The sequence below is a fragment of the Myodes glareolus genome, chromosome 5 (assembly GCF_982192425.1).
Source record: "Myodes glareolus chromosome 5, mMyoGla1.1, whole genome shotgun sequence".
Lineage (NCBI taxonomy): Eukaryota > Metazoa > Chordata > Mammalia > Rodentia > Cricetidae > Myodes > Myodes glareolus.
This window is the reverse complement of record NC_142030.1, coordinates 46,943,550-46,962,619: the sequence shown is the minus strand read 5'-3', so window position 1 is coordinate 46,962,619 and position 19,070 is coordinate 46,943,550. Positions and strand designations below refer to the sequence as shown.

The 19,070-nt window shown below is 44.3% G+C and overlaps 1 protein-coding gene across 5 annotated transcripts in view; it reads left to right on the top strand.

Moving 5' to 3' along the window:
• The window catches only part of Ngly1 (N-glycanase 1), a 48,056-nt gene extending 46,669 nt beyond the window's left edge, over positions 1–1,387 (top strand). For 4 of the 5 annotated variants that reach the window (XM_048421453.3, XM_085687901.2, XM_048421449.3 and 1 more), the window contains 2 exons: positions 160–337; positions 713–1,387. In XM_048421453.3, the coding sequence (XP_048277410.2) occupies positions 160–337; positions 713–888 (354 nt within the window). In that variant the 3' untranslated portion in view covers positions 889–1,387. The remainder of the gene's footprint in view (positions 1–159; positions 338–712) is intronic. The other variant, XM_085687902.2, reaches the window with a different exon arrangement.
• The last annotated feature ends 17,683 nt before the right edge of the window (positions 1,388–19,070 follow it).

Below are 19,070 nucleotides of genomic sequence, written 5' to 3'. Positions count from 1 at the left end.
CAGGAAATATTGCTGATGGTGACGGAAAAGGCGGTGACAGTCTTTTTAGTCAGGAAAATTTCATTTTTAATGATTGTGTGTTCATGAAGTGATGAGACTTTAGTTTTCTACAGTGTTTGATTTCTTCTGAAAATCCCTCCCACTTGCCCTGACTTTTAGGTGTATTTGGCCCGAAAAGAAGGATCATCTTTTGCGTATATTTCCTGGAAGTTTGAGTGTGGGTCAGCTGGCCTGAAAATAGACAACGTTTCTGTCAGAACGAGTAGCCAGAGCTTTGAGAGTGGATCCGTGAGGTGGAAACTGCGGTCTGACGCAGCTCAAGTCAACCTGCTGGGAGGTGGGTGCAAGGGTGCTCAACACCTCTGGGCTGCGTGCATTTGGCTGAGATGTGCCAACAGTTGCTCACATTGCTATGGTAAAATATTTCATCTCATTTTGTGTTAGACAGATTGATGGGTGCGTGTGTGTGTGTGTGCTTGAGTGCATTTGTGTGTGTGTGTGTGTGTGTGTGTGTGTGTGTGTGTGTGTGGTGAAACAAATGCAGGAAGAAAAAATAATTTCTTTGTTCCAAAGGATAAATTTCTTCTGTAAAGAAAAATATCTGCTTTTAAAGGGTTAAACTGTGTCAGTCCTATAAGAAGTGTGCTTCAAACCTCTCAATGCTTTTCAGATTACCAAAACTCAAATGCAAATTCTTTTTTCCCTCCAACAGATAAAAATATTCGTTCCTATAATGACTTTTCTGGTGCCACAGAAGTCACATTGGAAGCAGAGTTAAGCAGAGGAGATGGAGAAGTTGCTTGGCAACATACCCAGCTGTTTAGGCAAAGCTTAAGTGACCATGGAGAAAATGGCCTGGAGATAATTATAGAATTCAGTGACCTCTGAAAACCTGAACTTCAGGGAAAAGCTGGCCACAGTCAGGGACTGGCCATGGCCTCCAGTTGGGTGTTAGCTCAATGCGCGTCTAGTTGGCAGTTCACTGCCCTGTCTAACAGGTTTCTTTTGCTGGCTATACATCCTGTAATCCTCATTAAAATGTATCTTCATAGTGTGGACCATAAGAAATCTTCAATTAAAAACTCACTTCTAGCTGTGACTAAACTTTGGTGTAAGATATTTGGCATAGAGTAACCATATGAAATTCTAATCTAACCATGGTTGGTAGACTTGTAAGAGAAAATAATGGGATTCGTGATTAAAGCTGCTCATGACTTGTAAAATCTGGGGCTGCTAGCCACTTAATGTTTTCTGATTAGATTTCCCCAAAACTCTTGATTTTGAATAAATATGAAAGTCAAGTATCTCTTAAGTTATATGCATGAAGGTTTTTATGATTGTAAATGTATGGACAGTTAAAAAATAAAGCAGATTATTTTGTCTTATACCTTTCAGTGCTTATCTTGACTAAAAACAGGCTTTTCTGGGTATGATGAACATTAAAAACTACCTCAGTATACACAGGTTCTGAAAACATTTAACACAACTTAAATTCAAAGACACATTGCAAATTCCATAATGTATGGGAACTTGGTAGGTTTGAGTTATAAGCTACCTCATTGAATAAAGTATTCTTGACTTTGAAACTGCATTCTTTGAGAAAGGTAAGTAATGTCAATGAGATCTGGCCACTAGACAGAAAGCAGATCACATGTGAGACATGCCTTGGTATACTATGGAGTAGCTCACCACAATTTAAGTTCTGTGAATCTGTTTCTAGTTATACGTTTTAATGCCAATTCAGTAAAAATATTAGAATCATGGAAAGAGTAGCAATTGTCATTAAACCTTATCTCTCCTATTTAAATCAGCATATTTAGCTATTTACCAACTCTTAAATTATAGGCCAATTTTTGAGAATTACTCCCTTGCTAAAAACTTACATTTCTCTTTTTCTCATAAATACGTTCTAGCATGACCCTATGTAAAACAATCAGATAAACTGAATAAAGGAAGATGAAGAAAGAATACAAGGCTACACTTGGCTACATGAGACTCTGTCTTTAAAATCATCTGCCTTGTTTAGTTTTTTTTAATAGCTTATGTATCCGAACTTGTTGATATGTCTTGAATATTAATCTTATGGAACTCTTAGACTTGGAATTATTCATAGCAGCCGAAATGGCTAGGCACCTGCAGCTGGAGAGACTGGACAGAAGCTGTGACTTGGTTAGAGCATGAGCTCCGCTGAGCCTCAGCCTTCAACGCTGAGATCCGGAAACCTCCAGGTCTGTAGCAGAGTGAGGAAGGAGCAAGGGCAGTTGGACATTTGGAGATTGATCTCAGGGCCATGCATATGCTAGGGAAGTGCTTTAACTCCGAGCTGCCCCCGAGGTTCCACACTGAAATGTCTCCCGTGAGAGTTTCAATGCAGAGAGACCAATATACACTAATATATATCTTAATTGTTGAGGGATGGTATGGAAATCTGAGAAAATTCTCAGTTTGTGAAGGTACAGCAGTAAGGGAGCTGGTGAGCTAGGCAAGCGGGCTGACAGTCCAACCTCGCTCATAATCCAGGCGCTCACAGAGGGCACACTTCACAGAGTAGTTATGCTCTTGCATAGTAACCCTCTCCTGTATAGCTGCAGAATGCATGAGAGGGGTCCAGGAATAACACCAGGCCAAGTCTCTGATCCTACTTCTGATAGTTTGACCTTTTGCTCTGGTGGTCATTGCTCATAAGACTGTAAATCCCACATCTCCCCCCAACCAGTTGCACTGACTGCTTTCTCTGCAGTGCAGTGTTATTAATTTTTTTTAAAAAAAAGATGTATTTATTATGTATACAGTATTCTCAGTATTCCGTCTGCATGTATGTATGCCTGCAGGCCAGAAGAGGGCACCAGATCTTATTACAGATGGTTGTGAGCCACTGTGCGGTTGCTGGGAATCAAACTCAGGACCTTTGGAAGAGCAGGCAGTGCTCTTAACCACTGAGCTATCTCTCCAGCCCCCTTTTGGTGTTTTGTTAAATATTGTGTCCTCAAAGCAAGTTAGATCAGTTTACAAGGACAGAAATGCCTCTAACTGAGAGACACCTAGAGAAATGTTTCACCTTGCCGTGGAATTTTGAGATCCACAAGATTAGAGATGGTTTAGCTTGGACTTGTCATTTTCTCACAACAAAAAACCACAAGACCAAAAAAGAAAAAGAAAAAAAACCTCAAGACCAAAGAAGTTAAATGACTTGTCCAAAGAGTTCAGTAAATGGCAATACAAACAAGATTCTGTCCCAATCCCTTATTCCCAGAATGTAAAGCTACAGACTCAAGAGTTTATGGGTGCCATTTTTTAAAAATATTTATTCATTTATTATGCATACAATATCTGCCTACATGTGTGCCTGCAGGCCAGAGAGGGCACCAGACCTCATTACAGATGGTTGTAAGCCACCATATGGTTGCTGATAATTGAACTCAAGACCTTTGGAAGAGCAGGCAATGCTCTTAACCACTGAGCCATCTCTCCAGCCCCCTATGGGTACCATTTTATGGATGTTTCTGGAATGCTTTAATAGCAGTAGTGACTGGGAAAGGTACAATTGTTCTTAGAACCTCTGACTTCTCTATAAGTTATTCTAAATTCTAAGGGTCTGTAATAATAGAAGTGTTGTGGTTTTCCTTAGGTTCTGAGGAAATCTCACAAGCTAATATATTCAGGTGTGCCTTTCTTAAATATTTTGGAGAAAAATGGAGACTAAGCAAATAAGACTATGCAAGTTCCAGCTGATTTATTACACATAGTTGTTTCCTCTAAATTTGCCAGAACTGCTTCATCAACGCTAGATAGCAGGGCTGTCCTATCCCAGTGTATAGACATCAACTGAAAGGCGAAGTGGAAGCTAACTGCAACAAGTGAGAGCTTACTATCTTTCTTCATTTGTTCTCCCCTCCCCAGCCTTCGTTGTTTTGAGACAGGTGCTCAGTTGAGACAGTTTGAGACTGCCCATGCCAGTCTCAAACTCAGTGCAATCCTCCTGCTTCAGACTCTCAAGTGCTAGGATTACAGAGACAAACCACCAAACCCAGCCTTTTGGTTGTCTAAAGACTTGTTTAGCCATCTGCAGTTTCTAACTAACAGGCAATTCACAAGTCAGCCAGAAGGAGTTCCAGAAAGCTAAATTGCTACTGTATGGCCTGGCAGCGCATGGCACAGAAACACACTGGATTGCTCTCACACCAGCTTACCAGTTTTAAAGTTATTTTAACTTAATTCAAACAAGGTAGTCCTAGATCTCAAAAGTGCTGTGTCTACCCCCAACTCTACCCCATTACTTGAAGTGACTGAGAAGATTCCTGATGTGTTATCCCAGGATTTGCTGCGGGCCTTCACCTGTGTACACACAGATCAGTTTTCATGTGTGTGGGGTTTTTCTCTCTCTAAATGGACGTGCACCCTCTTAGTGCTGTTTTAGAAATATGTCCATTTCCAGTCTCATTTGACAGCACAGTATTTTGTAATTTATACATGGCCCTTTATTTGCAGAGTTCCATTTTCCCTTTTTATTATTGCTAGCATTACTATGTAGAACATTCTCCATGTTTCACATAGAACGTGTGCAAAGATATATGCATTCAAAATGTTGGTGACTACACTCTTAGCAATGGTGTTAAAGTACAGCTCTGGCCTCCTTTTTTTGCAAAAGCTAAATTGCGGCAGTGGCAGCCAGCCAGTATAGCCTGCCTCCTCAATCCCGTGCTCTTGTTCCCCCTTCCGCACAAAATTAGAGCTGGCTCTCACATCCCATCAGCTGATGAAAGCAATCACGTGGTTTTCTGAGGCTTGTCATGAAAGGCCTTGACTCTCTTGGATTGCTGACTCTGGAGAAACCAGTCTCTGTGACACTGGAACAATCTAGCCAACTCAGGAAAAGGTGAAGCCTCACTCCAACAGCCAGGACGAACTAGCCATCAGAGTGGCTCGGAGACGGCAGCCTCCTGAGATCAAGCTGCCCAGATCGGAGCCGGCTCACTCAGGACCAGGACTGCTACATTCCTGGTGTGTGTCAGAGCCTCAAGCATCAATGAATGACCTTAAGGCACATGGAGTGATTATGTTTTGCAGAAATACATAGCGAAAATAGCAGTGCTATTTTTTACATTTCTGGAGGATGGAAAATACCTAGTTTTAATTTATATTTCTACGTTTAATTGTGAGGTTGGTTTTTCAGATTCCACTTTCCTTAGCTATTTTTGCTTACTGCTTAACTTCCTGTTTATGTTTCTTAATAAAATTGCATGCTAATATTAAGAATACAGTGAAGCCAGGCAGTGGTGGTTTGCATCTTTAATCCCAGCACTCAAGAGACAGAAGCAGACGGATCTCTGTGCATTTGAGGCCAACCCGATCTACAAAGAGAGATCCCAGGATGGGCTCCAAAGCTGCACAGAGAAACCTTGTCTCGAAAAAACAAACAAACAAAAAAACAACAACAATAAAAAGAGAATGTTGTGCTTTTAATAACATATGGACTCAGGTGCACACACTAACATCGTCACCTGTTCTGGTGTGTGAGTTCATTGTTCAGATATTTTGTGTTTAACATCGGGGTTCCTCACAGTTCCCTTCCTGCTTGTCCTCTTGTGGACAACCTGGTGATGGCGATGCCCACTGTGCCCTTGAAAACATTGGAGCTTTCTTGTGCTCTCTCTGCAGAGAGAGCAACCTCTGTTTCTGCATCCTGGTGCCTTGTTTGTCCCAATTCTCTTCCATGTTCGAGGCTTTTCTTTTACAGTTAGGGAGCAAGCTGATCCTATCAGCAGCCAGCCTGGGCTTCAGAACCCCTTTGCAGCTTTCCTTGGCACTGCTTCCCCAGGGGATGGTGGGCTGCAGCTGCTTTCCATGGGCAGAGACCACTTGGAAGACTTTACCTCACTCACCTGCATGAACGTTCCTTTGTCTCAAGGATTTTCTCTTTTCCCCTGGAGTTCTTTCTTACATAAAACATTTACATAATTCCAAAAAATGTCCAGATGAACGTCCAGAATTTGCCTTCTCACCATGGGTAACCATATGTATTCCTTTGAATGTCTTCCTTTTTTCTTTTTCTTCTCTCCTTTGAAAATGTAAGCAAAAACCACTTCTTGATTCGCTACAGCTATTATAAAATACTGTAAGGGTCTCACCTTGCCTTTCTGTTTTGCTTTGTCGGGGTTTAAGACAGGGTCTCAGTGATAGCCAAAGCTAGCCTTGAACTCTGGCCCCTTCTGCCTAAGCTCCCAAAGTTCCAGGAGTTTACTTTCTGTACATCTGCTCCACAACTCCCCCATTCATATTTCCCCCAACTTACTCCGTAAGAATTTCTTCCTGTTCCTACAGCGGGTCACAGCGGGGTTTTGTCTCCAGTCTTTTCAACAGAGACTTTAGCAGGAAATCTGGATTTGGGGTGGATATTGGGAAATGCGGTGGGGTGCCCACTGTGTCTGTACTCATACTTCCTGTGCAGGTGCAGCGGGCAAAGCCTCTCTAGAGTGGGGTGTTTGGAGACCCCAATCCCCATACAACACCCACGGCAGTGAAGTCTCCTGCCAATCACTGCTCACTGACATGTTTTAAGAACTCATGTTTTTAAATATTCTGATTCTGTGTAGATCAAGTGGAAAAATCGAAGCTAAATCAAAAATACATTTCACATTTTTAATCATTAATTCATTGATTTGTGTGTGTGTGTGTGTGTGTGTGTGTGTGTGTGTGTGTGTGTGTGTGTGTGTGTGTGTAGAGTCCTATATAAAAGTTACTTGCCTAGGAGTGCTCTGCCCTACAGGAATGTTCCCTGTATATGGATGTGTTTATATTTCAGACATTTAATATAACTGCCCTGTATTATGAGTTGCTTAAAGCAAGATAATTTGACATGCTGAGTAACCTGAGAAGAGGCAGAAAGCTGCATTACATGTGGTTAGGATCCGTGAATAGGTTGCTTTAGTTTCTGGTAATCATTATTCCTATCAAGCCCGGAATGTAGACTGTGTAGGAATAGCTATCTCTATAGCACACATCTTTCCTCTACTCCTCGCAATCACCGATGAAACAAATGTACTCTGTTCTTCTTGCCGTCTCCAAATTCATACTGGGAGTGGCTCTCAGCATGTTTTGTAAGGAATGTTCCCAGTGCATTTTGGGAAATGCTCTCTGTGGAATTGATCATCCAAATCATCATTAGAAGCTGGCCATGGTGACACATACTTGTAATTCCAGTACCCAGGAACTCAGGATTGTAACAGGACCAAGGCACCAGGCCAGTCTAGCTCCATAGAAAGACCCTATTTTTAAAAGGAACTCATTACTATCCTCAGATGTTAATCCTAGATACCCTTGCTATTATTTAGTAGCCTACTATTAAGAACACAAGAAAGTACAAATAATACAACTAAGGACAGCAAAGTATGAGACAATGTACTCTCCTCTCAAGAGTAGATAGACCTTGGGGCTGGAGAGACGACTCTGTGGTTAAAGAGTTCATCCTGCTCTTTTCCAGAACCTGGCTTTGGTTCCCGGCAACCATATTGACATGCTGAGCTCGCAACTGCCCATCCCTCCAGCTCCAAGGGACCTGACACCCTCTTCTATCCTCCATGAGTCTATGCACACAGAGCAATATTCACCCCTGCACACATAAATAAATAATAAATCATTAAGTAATATAAACCCTTTCTTTCATCTGCTTCATCATCTAATTAAAAACAGCAGTACCAAAGCCTCTTTAGACCCTCTTGTTCCCATCTTCTCTTCTACAGAGGTGCTTCTCAGTATCTCTTTGGTACCCAGGTAGCTTGGTTCTCCCTTCTCCAAAAGCACCTGCCTTCAGAAATTTAGTTTGTTTACTCTGCAGTCTCTTGCTGTGCACCGCAACTGCTAACACGCTACAGATGTGAACATCTGCAAGTCTGTGTAAATGGCAGGAAACATCACACGTGGTGCTCTGCAAGCTGCTGTCCCAGTCATTTAGTGAGTTCTTGACACAAAATTTGTCCCTCATCATCACACATCATCCTATCATGTAAGGGTACCCACCTTGTTTCTTTCTTGGCACCCTGATGTGTTCATCAGAAAACACCACACACTGGAAGCCATCCTCTCTGTAAGGTGTGTTCATAAAGAATGGTGTGCTGAAAGCTCTTGAAGATGACCAAGAGAGGGACAATGCGTGTGACTGCAGAGATCTTACGGTTTGGGAAATATTTGGGCTTCGGAAAAGTAAATGTTTGGAAAGGAAGGCATTTTTCTCATACTGAATGCTTGAGTGGAGAGACACTGTCATCTGAAATGTTGTAGTGTCACTTGCAGATGTAAAAGAGTCAAAAAGCAAAGAGAGGCTTTGATCCCCCTTAGTAAACACAGCCAGCAAAGAACTTATGCGTCTTGTAAACTCGAATTTGAAGCATTAAATGCTGAAGCGGAATGATGGCAGGGCTTTGGCACATGAATGGCGAGGTAGCTGAGCTCCAGAGCTTTATGGCTGAGGAAATGAAGCCACGCTTTCCCTTGGATCCAGACCCTCTCACAGCACCAGAGGCGTTAGCACTGACTGGAGCTGTGGCCCGTGGTTCCAGCATTTCCTTAATAAAATACTGTTTTCTGGATGTACCAAGCCGCAGAGGAGCTGCCCAAAGACACGGTGAGAGCCGTGTCTGCCCTTCTTTAGAGGCAGGGGTGTGGGCATCTTGCTCTGTAGCCTTGTCCACCTGGCACTCACAATTCTCCTGCCTCAGACTCCCAACCAGGCTTCTGCTCTCCAGATAAATTGGAGCAACTGAGCCCCCAGTTAGATGAGCCGCACCCTTTACCCTCTTTCCCTCCATGTTCCATAGAATCCTGTGGTGCTGTGCTCACAGGGTCATAAAAAGGAAGCATGATTCTTATAACTAGAAATATCTGATTTCTCAAACTCTTCAAATGATAAACCATGAGTTTTAAAAAGTTTATTATTTATGGAAGCTTAATTTTTGCTTTATGAGTGTAAGTTAATTTTTTCTCAGATTGAATGCAGAGTTGTGTTTAAGCCTTGTTTTTTGATAAAAGCATAATTTTTGTTCCACCCACTGCAGAATGAGTTGCATAAAGATTAAATTATACTTCTATTTATGAAATAATTCCTTCCGTGAACTGTTGGTGAATGTTTTACAATAAGAATTCATAAATAGAATCAGGAAGGAAAGAAATTACAAAATGTGCATTTGATATTTCTGCTACTTACATTTCTTTTTCCTGAAGCTTAGAGCCTGGGATCTTTCGGCATATCAGATCATAGGATGAGGACTGCATCCCACCATAGGGCCAGGACTGCTCTCATCATAGAATGAGGATTGCATCTCACCAGGAGGCACTGAAAGGGTAGACCTATGGGCCACACAGGTGATTTTATGTCAAAATTCTTAGCCTCGGGCTTCTTCCACCTTTCCTGAGACAGGATCTCACTGTGTGGCACTGCACACACCAGGCTATGTGACCTGCAAGCTTCCAGGATCTCTGTCTCCTCCACCCATCTTGCCACAGAAATACTGGTTTTGCACATGTGGTTGTGCACACAGTTTTAAGTGTGTTCTGGATATTCACACTCAGGTTCTCACACTTGCTTAGCATTTTCTAGCCTCTTGATCCTTTTTTTTTTCCTGGCGGACTCTCATTCTTTAGCCCAGGCTATCCTGGAGCTCTGCGTGTGCCCATCCTCCTGCCTGAGCCTTCAAGTGCTGGGATTCCAGATGTGAGCTACAATGCCCTGACTCTAGTGCGCTCCCCTTTTCAAGAAAGAAGCTAGGCCATAAAAAAGCTAGCCATTTCTAGACTCATAGCTAATATTTGGGATATTACAGTGGTTACAGTGATTACATTTCTTATTTTACCAATGTGTTTTGCCTGTAGAATTTCCCATGATGTTTTGGAGGTCTTTGCTTGTTTGTTGGTTCTTATGAAAAAGGAGTGATTTCAGCTTTCTCTAGTTCCTTCTCTAGGACCAAGCTTACAGAGAATATGGGGAAAGCAAGGGCTGCTCTTGAGTCAGGGCCCACTTCTCTTTTGTTTATTTGATTCGTGCATTCACTCTGAAGCTACTGTGCAGAAACACAGGTGGTTAACCCCCTAACTTGAAGCTATCATACCTGGCCAAGACACCATCCCATGTCAGCTAGCCACTTGGATAATGTGATTATGTGGCTAGTTTACTACGTTGTTTGTGCCAGATTTTCTGCTACAGAACAAATGGCAAGAGAAGAAAATACTTTTTGAGAAATTGAGACGACCTAGAACAGTCCCGAGACAATGTTGTTAACAGTCCAGTTTCCTGCACTAGCAATACCCGGAGATGTCACCATTATGTTTTACTGTCAGCAGGGTACTGAAAGCCTTCCTCTCTCCTGTCAGGCCTGGACACCTCCCACATGTCCTGTGTAGGACCCTACACTGTAAGAGCTGCTCCCTCTCAGAGCAGAGCTAAGATAGACGGGGTGGGAACTGTGTAAGCAGAAGGTCTGGGCTGCTTAACTGAGTCTTACAGTTTGAAGTGAAAGCTGCTGAGGCTTGTGATTCACGTGCAGGGGATGCAGGGATGCCCTCTACATTCTAATCTCAAATCCAGTGCAGGGGATACAGGGATGCCCTTTGCATTCTAACCTCAAATTCAGTGCAGGGGATGCAGGGATGCCCTTTGCATCTCATCTAAGCATGCAATGAATGGCATCTGGCTCTCCTCCTAGCACCGTTTGCTTATTCCATGGATGAATGAAATACCTTGAGAATTGGAAAGGCCTTCCATCGTCTGTGACAGACTTGTTCAGCATTGCAGGGTGGCTGTGAGTTTTCAGGGACGCGGAACTGTACGTCTGATGGCTAAGTGCAGTGGTGCCCCAGTGCTGCCAGCTGATGTATGAAAATGTAGCTATAGAGACTTCAGTCTGCAGAGCTCAGAGAGCCACCAGAGACTGTGGCAGATGGTGATTAACTCAACCCTTCCCTCCCTGTGCAAGGCATGGGTGGGCCCCTCTCTCTCACCCATGGAGGCAGCATGTACCTGTATCACCTGTACAGATATAGACAGCATTGCCTACATATTAACGACATGAATAGACATTAACGACCCCAGCTTTCTGTAATAGACAATATACCTTGCTATTCATAATTAGCAGGAGGTGTGTTAATTAAGAGATTGCCTGTTCCCAGAAAGCCTTAGCTAACGATTAGTAGGTACTGTGAGGGGGAAAATCACACAGCAGATGAGTGACCGTCAGGAAGGCATCCCACACCAACGCCAAGGCTAAGCTGCGATGCGTCCTCTTTCCGCCTTCTTTCTCTTCATTCACATTGGCCCTGAAACCTTCTCCATTCCTTCCTGTTCATTCTTAAAACATCACTGTCTTCACCCTTTCCTTTCTAATCCCACAGCACAGAATTTGGCTTCTGCAGCTGGTGTCTCACTTTCCAGAACATTCTCCATAGCACTGGAAAGTGCTTCATCTTTGAGAATCTGCTGAATCGTATCTAAGTCCTCAGCTCAAGCACATCCACTGCTCTTCACAGCTTACGTCCTGATTCTGTTCCTGGCACAGAGTTGTCGCCAACTGGTGAATGCTGGATGGACCAGCTCAGACAACTTTCCAATCCATTTCAGGTTGTACCGGTGATTCCTACCAGTGAACTTTTAGTCATAGAAACTGATGACCATTTAAAGTACCAGGGCCTGCATGGTATTGACAGTGAAATAGCTAAAGAGATTAACACTGAAGCTACACTTCTTCCTAGTGAAGAATTTGGAGTCACCACTTGGACCTCATTGAAGCCTTGGTCACCGTACCAGTATCGCTCAAGTGGAGGCGCGAATTTCAACAGTCCTCACTTGAACGACAACGTGTTCTACTTCCCTGTGCAAACTCAACCTGCCTTACTGATTTATGTTTTAGGTTCATCCAATGTGCCTGTCTTCTGTTGCACACATAAAGGATTATAATGTTGGGCTTGGGGTTAATGGATGGATGTTTGCAAGTCAGCTGAATATGTGAGTGTGTGGATTTCAGCCATCATAATAGTTACTGCTGGTGTGCCAAAAATACCCGACAACAGTCACTGAAGGAGGGGAAGGTTCCTTTGGGCAGACTGTCTGGGGACTCAGTTTATCATGACAGGGAAGATCTAGGGACAGGAGTATGAGGTGGCTGGTGACATTGTGTGCATAGTTTGAACGATGGGCATGAATGCCCATGCTCAGATGGCCTTTTGATATTTTCCTTTTTACTCAATGTGAATCATAACCTATAAACTAGCACCTCCCACATTCAGGTTCTCTTACAGACACGCCCAGAGGATAAATGACAATGAAATTAGCCATCCTATGGTGGCCTTACTGAGAATGGCTTCCATATGCTCAAATGTTTGAATATTTGGTCCTCAGTTGGTGAGACCGTTTGGAAAGGATTAGGGGCTGTGACTTTGTGGAAGGAGGTGTGTCATTGGAGGTGGGCTTTGGAACTTCAAAATCCTATTCAGTAAGCAAACACTCTCTGCCTGATTTTGTGGGTAGATATATGAGCTCTCAGCTACTCTCCAGTGCCATGGTTGCCTTCCAGCTGCCATGCTCCGCTCATGATGCTCATGGCCTCTGATCCTCTGAAACCATAAGCGTCAAATAAGCCTTTCCTCTGTAAGTGGCCTTAGTCATGGTGTCTTATCACAGCAATAGAAAAGTAACTAAAACACATCATAACCACTTATGCCTAAAAAGAAATCTAGATCCAGCATTGAAGTTTGCACTAGGGTTGGGGGCTGTCTTCCATGGGCCCTTTAGTGGTTTTCAAAGTTGAGACAATTTAGCCTTAAGCAAAGCATCAAAGAATCTTAGAATAATCATTTGACCCAGATAAAAATGGTACACATCACAAAAGCTTGCAAGTTGGGTAAAATCTGTGAACTGATTAAAACAGCCCCTGCGGATCCCATGTATGGAGTCCTCTCACAACCCTGGCTGATATCCCACTCTGCTAAGTGACAGGGTAGGGAACAGAACCCTAACTGTCAGCTGACAACGCAGCTCTGTTTTTCTGTCTTCCTGGATGACACTGACCAGTCACTGAAAACACGGGAAATGAAGTTGATTCGGTGTTTCCGGCTAGTATTAGATGGCTCTAGGAGATTGACTCTATATGCATATTCCTTTGATCCCTAGCTCAGAACTCTTGCAGCTTTTCTGATTTCACACGCTGTCTTTCCTAATTGTAGGGTGAGTGTCAAGCTGCCCATATGCCAAGTCCTGGGGAAGATGTGGGAAGTCAGCTTCTGCTTCAAAGTTATTTAAAACACTCTTAATTCTTTTGAGCTATAGCCGGCTATTTTGGCCTGCAAGCTCAGTGTAACATTTCTCTCCCCGTTCTAGAGTGGCGCGGCTACTGGATAAACTCCCCTTGTGCTGTTGGAACACTGGAGACTAATTATATGTGTAGATGGTTGCAAGCCAAAGTCGACTTGTTTCTCAAGAGTTTTGCCTCCAGCCAGCGTGATGATACTAGACAGTTCTCACTCTCAGGCACAAGACAATACCTGTGGTGGAGCCTGCCAAGGCCCCGCGGTAGCCACAGAACAAGTTTTTCACGCCCAGGTGCAATCAGCAGATCGGGTGAGGCAGGAGCTGATGCAGGGACTTTTGATGCCCGACAGTGGGAATTATCTTTAAAAGACATCTTAAATGCAGCTCGGTTTGGTTTCAAACTCCCTGAGTAGCCCAGACTGACCTCAGCCTTGCAAGTGCAGGGATCAGAGGTATATGTTATCATGCCTGGCTAATATTTAAAATATTTTAAGAATTATCTTTCCATGACAAGCACCGACCCGTCATGCAGTATTCTTTTCTGCTTTGTCTCAGTCTTATTAGCTGCTGCTATTTGGCTTCGAGAATGTCAGAAACTTGTGTGTCTATGTTCATCCGATTTGGTTTCTAAAGAACATCAAATGGGGTCATCTGAGGTAGAGGCAGCAGTGACTTCTGGAGGATTGACAGTCATTTTGGGGGTTCTTATTCTAAGCTAATTAGAACCTTGCACGGTGATTATGCGCCTATAATTCCAGCACTCAAAAGAGGCAGGAAGACTGCTACAAGTCTTGCCAAGGATTTAGATATTATATGCTGAGCCATCTCTCTTGCTCCATAGGCAGGCAGGCAATTGCATATACATAAACTTTTTAAAACATTTTAAAAACTTTTAAAAAAGGAAAACAATGAGTATTCTGACATTCACAAATACACACCCTAGTTTGTTGATGATTCTTGCTTCATAAGTCTGTTTATCTGCCTATCTGCGCGCGTGCGCTCGCGCACACACACACACACACATGCTAAGACAGTGTCTCAAAAAGGTTTGGGAGAAAATGGTTCAGTCATTGATTGTTCCTGTAGAGGCTCTGTTGTGTTCCCCATGCACACAGTGGGGCTCACAGACGTCCATAATTCCAGCTCTAAGAGCTCTCTGGCCTCCGCAGGCACTGCATGCATACATGTGGATCACTGGCATACAGGTAGGAAAAATGCATGTGTATATAAATTTTAAAAACTTTTTAAAAAGGAAAATGAGTAGCTCTGACATTCATACACACCCGAGTTTGTTGATGATTCTTACTTCATAATTCTGCTGTGGGGCCAGAGAGATGGCTCAGTGGTTAGAGCGCTCGCTGTTCTTTCAGAAGACCCAAGTTCCCAAGATGTTGGGGACTGCAGCCCCTCAGACCCTGAACTTTCTATGACCCCTTGCCTGCCGGGGTAAACAACTTGTTTTCCTATGCTTGCAGCTGCTCTGGGCACAAGACCCTTACGAGTTCCTGATGGCAGGGGAGTAGTTTCTGGTGGGCTTGTAGCTGAAAAATCCTGAGAGCTAAGGTATGGCCATTAGTCAAGGACAGCCCTATATAAGCTGCCCTGGGACACAATAAAATTGGCATTCTTGTTTCAAGGATGACCTCTCTCTTTCTCTCTCTTTCTCTCCCTCTCCCTCTCTCTCCTCTCCTTCCCCCTCCCTCCTTCTCCTCTCTCCCCCTTCTCTTTCCCCCTCTCTGTCCCCCCTCCTTCCTCCTCTCTTCTATCTCCAACCCCTTGCCCAACTCGCGAACTCTCCCATGGTGCAAGCGCCACACCAAGACCTTTGGTGATCACAACCACCTGTAAGCCCAGCTCCAGGAGATCCCAAGCCCTCTTCTGGCCTCCACAAGCACCCATACACACATGTGTAAAAAATTGATCTAAAAAAGTTCTCTTTTAAAATTATTTTTATTGTTATTTTATTTGATCGAGAGGGACACACTGGCCACAGTGGATGCACTGAGGTTAGAGAATAACAGTGTGGAACTGGTTCTCTTCATCCACCTTTCTGAGGTTCCAGGGATCAAAGTCAAGTAATCAGGCTTGTGTGGCAAACACCTTTGCCCATCCCGCTGGTCTTTAGGTCTATTTTATAGTCCGATCATTGACACAGTTAAAAGGGGAGGGCTGGAAAGTGCAGATTTGGTCAAAGACTGGTTCTGTTACATCCTCGTTGGGTTAATGTCTGTTTGTACAGACATAGAAAAGGAATAATGTAGTACCTATTGAGTTGTTAGGAAGATTAAATAGAAATATAAGATAAAAATCACAGGGCTTTGTTGTGCAAAAGCTTTCAGGCAGTCATGGGTAAAGCTGTAGTCATTAGCAGAATTTAAATTTAAAGCTAGAGAAAGGGTTACTGTGTTAGCAACTAAAATGAATTGCTGTGGAGTAGCATAGGAAAGTCGTCTTATTTAAAACAGAGAACAAACATTTTTAATGCTCAGTTCTTGGAAATCAGCCCAGTCGAGTTCCAAAATGTCAAATATCACACAATGAAATTAGCTTTGACTTTGGAAGAAAAGGTTTTCGCAAGCTGGAGAAGCGGTTGGCTTGGAGTTTTTCCGAGGCAGAGTCTGCGGCAGTTAATGTTAATTGTGTGCTTGATAAAATCTGTAGCCACCTGGGAGACACGTATGCGTGGGACTCTCTTGATTACTTTAATGTGGGAAACCCTGCATGGTGAGTGCCAGTGTCTGGTTATGCAGAGGAGGGGTTGTGCAGCAGCATTCCTTGCTCTCCACTTCCTGAGTGTGCACACCACGTGACTGGCTGTAGTCTGGACCTCCCAGTCACCAGGAGCTCTAGCCTTGAACTGTGAGCTAAGGTAAATGTTTCCTTTCTCCCTTGAGTTGCTTTTATCCTGGTAGTTTATCATGGCATCAGGAAGAGAAATTAAGACAGGGTCTCGCTCTGTAGCTCAGGCTGGCGTTGGCCTTGAATTCCCAGCAGTCCTCCTGCCTCAGCCCCTGAGAGTGCTAGGATTGTAGGCATGAGCCACGGTGTCAAGCTAGAGAAGTCTCTGGTCAGAAGAAAGACAGTGAAGAGAATGGTGCCATTGTCACACTGACGGTTTGACATCTGCCCATAATTTAGAACAAACAATACAGAGGCAACTCTAAATTCTTCAGAACCTTTTTATGGGCCTCATCTTGGGGCTCCTGCATACTAAACAGATGGAAAAGCCAAGGCACAAGCCGAACCACAGGCCTTGTGTTACATAAGCTCTCAGCAGGTTGGGAACTGAAATTAGTTCATTTAGTTTATGGAAGCATCTGCTGAGTCCATACCAATCCTAAAGTTTGAAGCTAAGCACCAGGCCACCACCCCCACCTTCCAACACCACACACAGAAAACGCCTCTGTGGAAGGATTTAAGATATCCTCTCTGCTGTGCCAATGGGGACCGGGCTCCTTGGCAACCCAGAGCTGAGTGTTGCCCTGCTATACCTGCCTGTGAACACATGTTCAGTTACTCTCTGCCATTCAGCAAGAGGCCTCTTGCATAGGGCTACGGGTTCTCTTCCTGCCCACCAGAACCTCCCAGAAGTTTCTAGATCCAGAAGGATTCTCTTTGATACCAAAGAAGGACCTCTGAGATTCCCCCAGAAATTTGGGTTTCCTCACACTGGAATCTCAGCTGAATGCTGACACCAATACTGTCACCCTGGTAGCCTCAGTATGACAGAAGCTAAAGTATCTTGCCAGGGTTCAGTGATAGTCTGTGGTCACTGATCTCTTGCATAATTATGGTCTTTAAGGTCCAGGAAACAAGCTTTGCAGCCTAGGTCTGAAAGGCTCAAGCTAGCATAGCTGAAGAAACGTGGAAACAAGGCATTGAGAGTGTGGTGATATCACGTGGAGGGCTGAAACATTGCGGGTCCGGGGGGAATCTTAACACTAGCCGTTTGCCATTCTCCCTTTCTGGTCTGATCGACCCTTGTGACTGTCCTATGGTGTTAGCTTAGGCCACTGATTTTCGCCCACCCAAAGCTTAGGATGTCGGCAGAGAACATCCGAAATAACCCGCTTTGCTGTGCTATTCTGACCCGATATTCCCATACATCTTCTTGGAAAGAGCCTGTAAAATAAAAGCTTATGAAACTGTTTCTCCATTGGAACATGTTTGGGGTGACCTGAAATCTGTGTTCCTGGGCCATGGTTACTCCTATCTGGCTCCAGATTGAACCCTCTCTCCTTCCCCTAGAGCTGCGCCTTTCTCTGACAGCGTGAACAGGGGCTTAGGGTTGGGATCAGGAAGCACAGCTTCATCCGCACTCGCTTTTCTTTTTTCTTTTTGTGCGGCATTCACCGTGTTGTGAAGAACAGAGCCTTAAGCTGGACATGGTGATGCGACACAAGAAATCCTCGCACTCCGGAGGCTGAGGCAGGAGAATTGGCACAAGTTCAAGACCAACCTGGACCCCAATACGAGATTTTATTCAATGGAGGAGGGGAAAAAAGGGGAGATGAAGAAAGGGGGGAAGAGGGAAGAGAGAGGAGGGAGAGAGAAAGAGGAGGAAAGAAAGAACAGAGCCCATGAATGCATAAAAATGAAGCTGAGGTTTTAAGAACTCAGCTCATAAGTGAGTCTTATTACTTTTCCTCAAACCATAATAAATTACCGGATTTCTCTCCCAATATCCAAACAGCTAATAGCTGTGTTGAACAGTGTTCTCTTCCCTCTAAAGAGAAATTCTAATTAACTGGAGCGTTTCATTCACCCTCAGCGATTTCCAGACGGGGCCGTGTTCCAGTGGGTCTTGGTTGTTCTGACGTCCTTTGTGAGCCTCATAAAAACTCGCTTGGATAGGAATCTTCCCTGAGCTCAGTTCTGCTCTGTTTTGCATTCCTGCTGGTCCCTAGGGAGTGCTCCAGCTTGGCTCTGGGTCTGGCGCGCAGCTGGAAAAAGAATGTGGCTTGTGGGAGGAGGGGCTTTGCCTGCTAGTTGAGGCTGTCCGAAGCCTGTGCCCCACACTAGGTAGGGTCTGTACAGGCTTAGGTTTAATGTCTTGATTGGTGGTTCTCAAGGGAGTCATCGAAGTTGGACTTGTGAGGGACCTTATTTTGTTTAGAGGGAGTTACAAAGACAACCCATTTCTTGGGATACCTTTCGTTTCTTTCCCCACCCCCACTCCCACCCCCGCTTGAGTTTCAGTTTAGTTGGAGAATGTATTTTTTCCATCATTGTTAGCACACCTACCCGGCAGCTTCCATTGTAGTGTCAGGCAGGGTTTCCCTAGGATGTGCCCTTTGAATGGGATTTCAGACAGCATGTGAGGGGCCACTGCTGGGGCTCTCAACTGTATCACATCTTCTTCCTTCTCTGCAGGTCTCTCAGTTCAGTCACGGCCCCACTTCTCAGCCTGGACTCGCAAATCTCCCAGGGTCCCTCCCTCCTGGAGGTCTGCTTTCCTGTGTGTTAGCTAGAAGCCCCGTGCTGGCATTGCAAGCAGCCCCCTCCCCACCTCCACAACAACCCTTGCCCTGAATTCCATATCCATCTCCTGCCTTTAAAAGTAGTCCCGCGATCAGATGCCCCAGGGTGGAATTTGTCTAGGTCTTTCTCAAGACCCTGTTTCCTCACACCCAAGGATCCTTGTGGTAGGAACTAAAAACTGGAGACCAGGCAGGGTTTTTTGTTTTTGTTTTTGCCTCTTCCTAGCATCCCGGTTTGCCAGAGCCAGAGCCACAAGGATTCCAGGCGGTGTCCCTGTGCCTTGTGCTTTGGTGGCCAG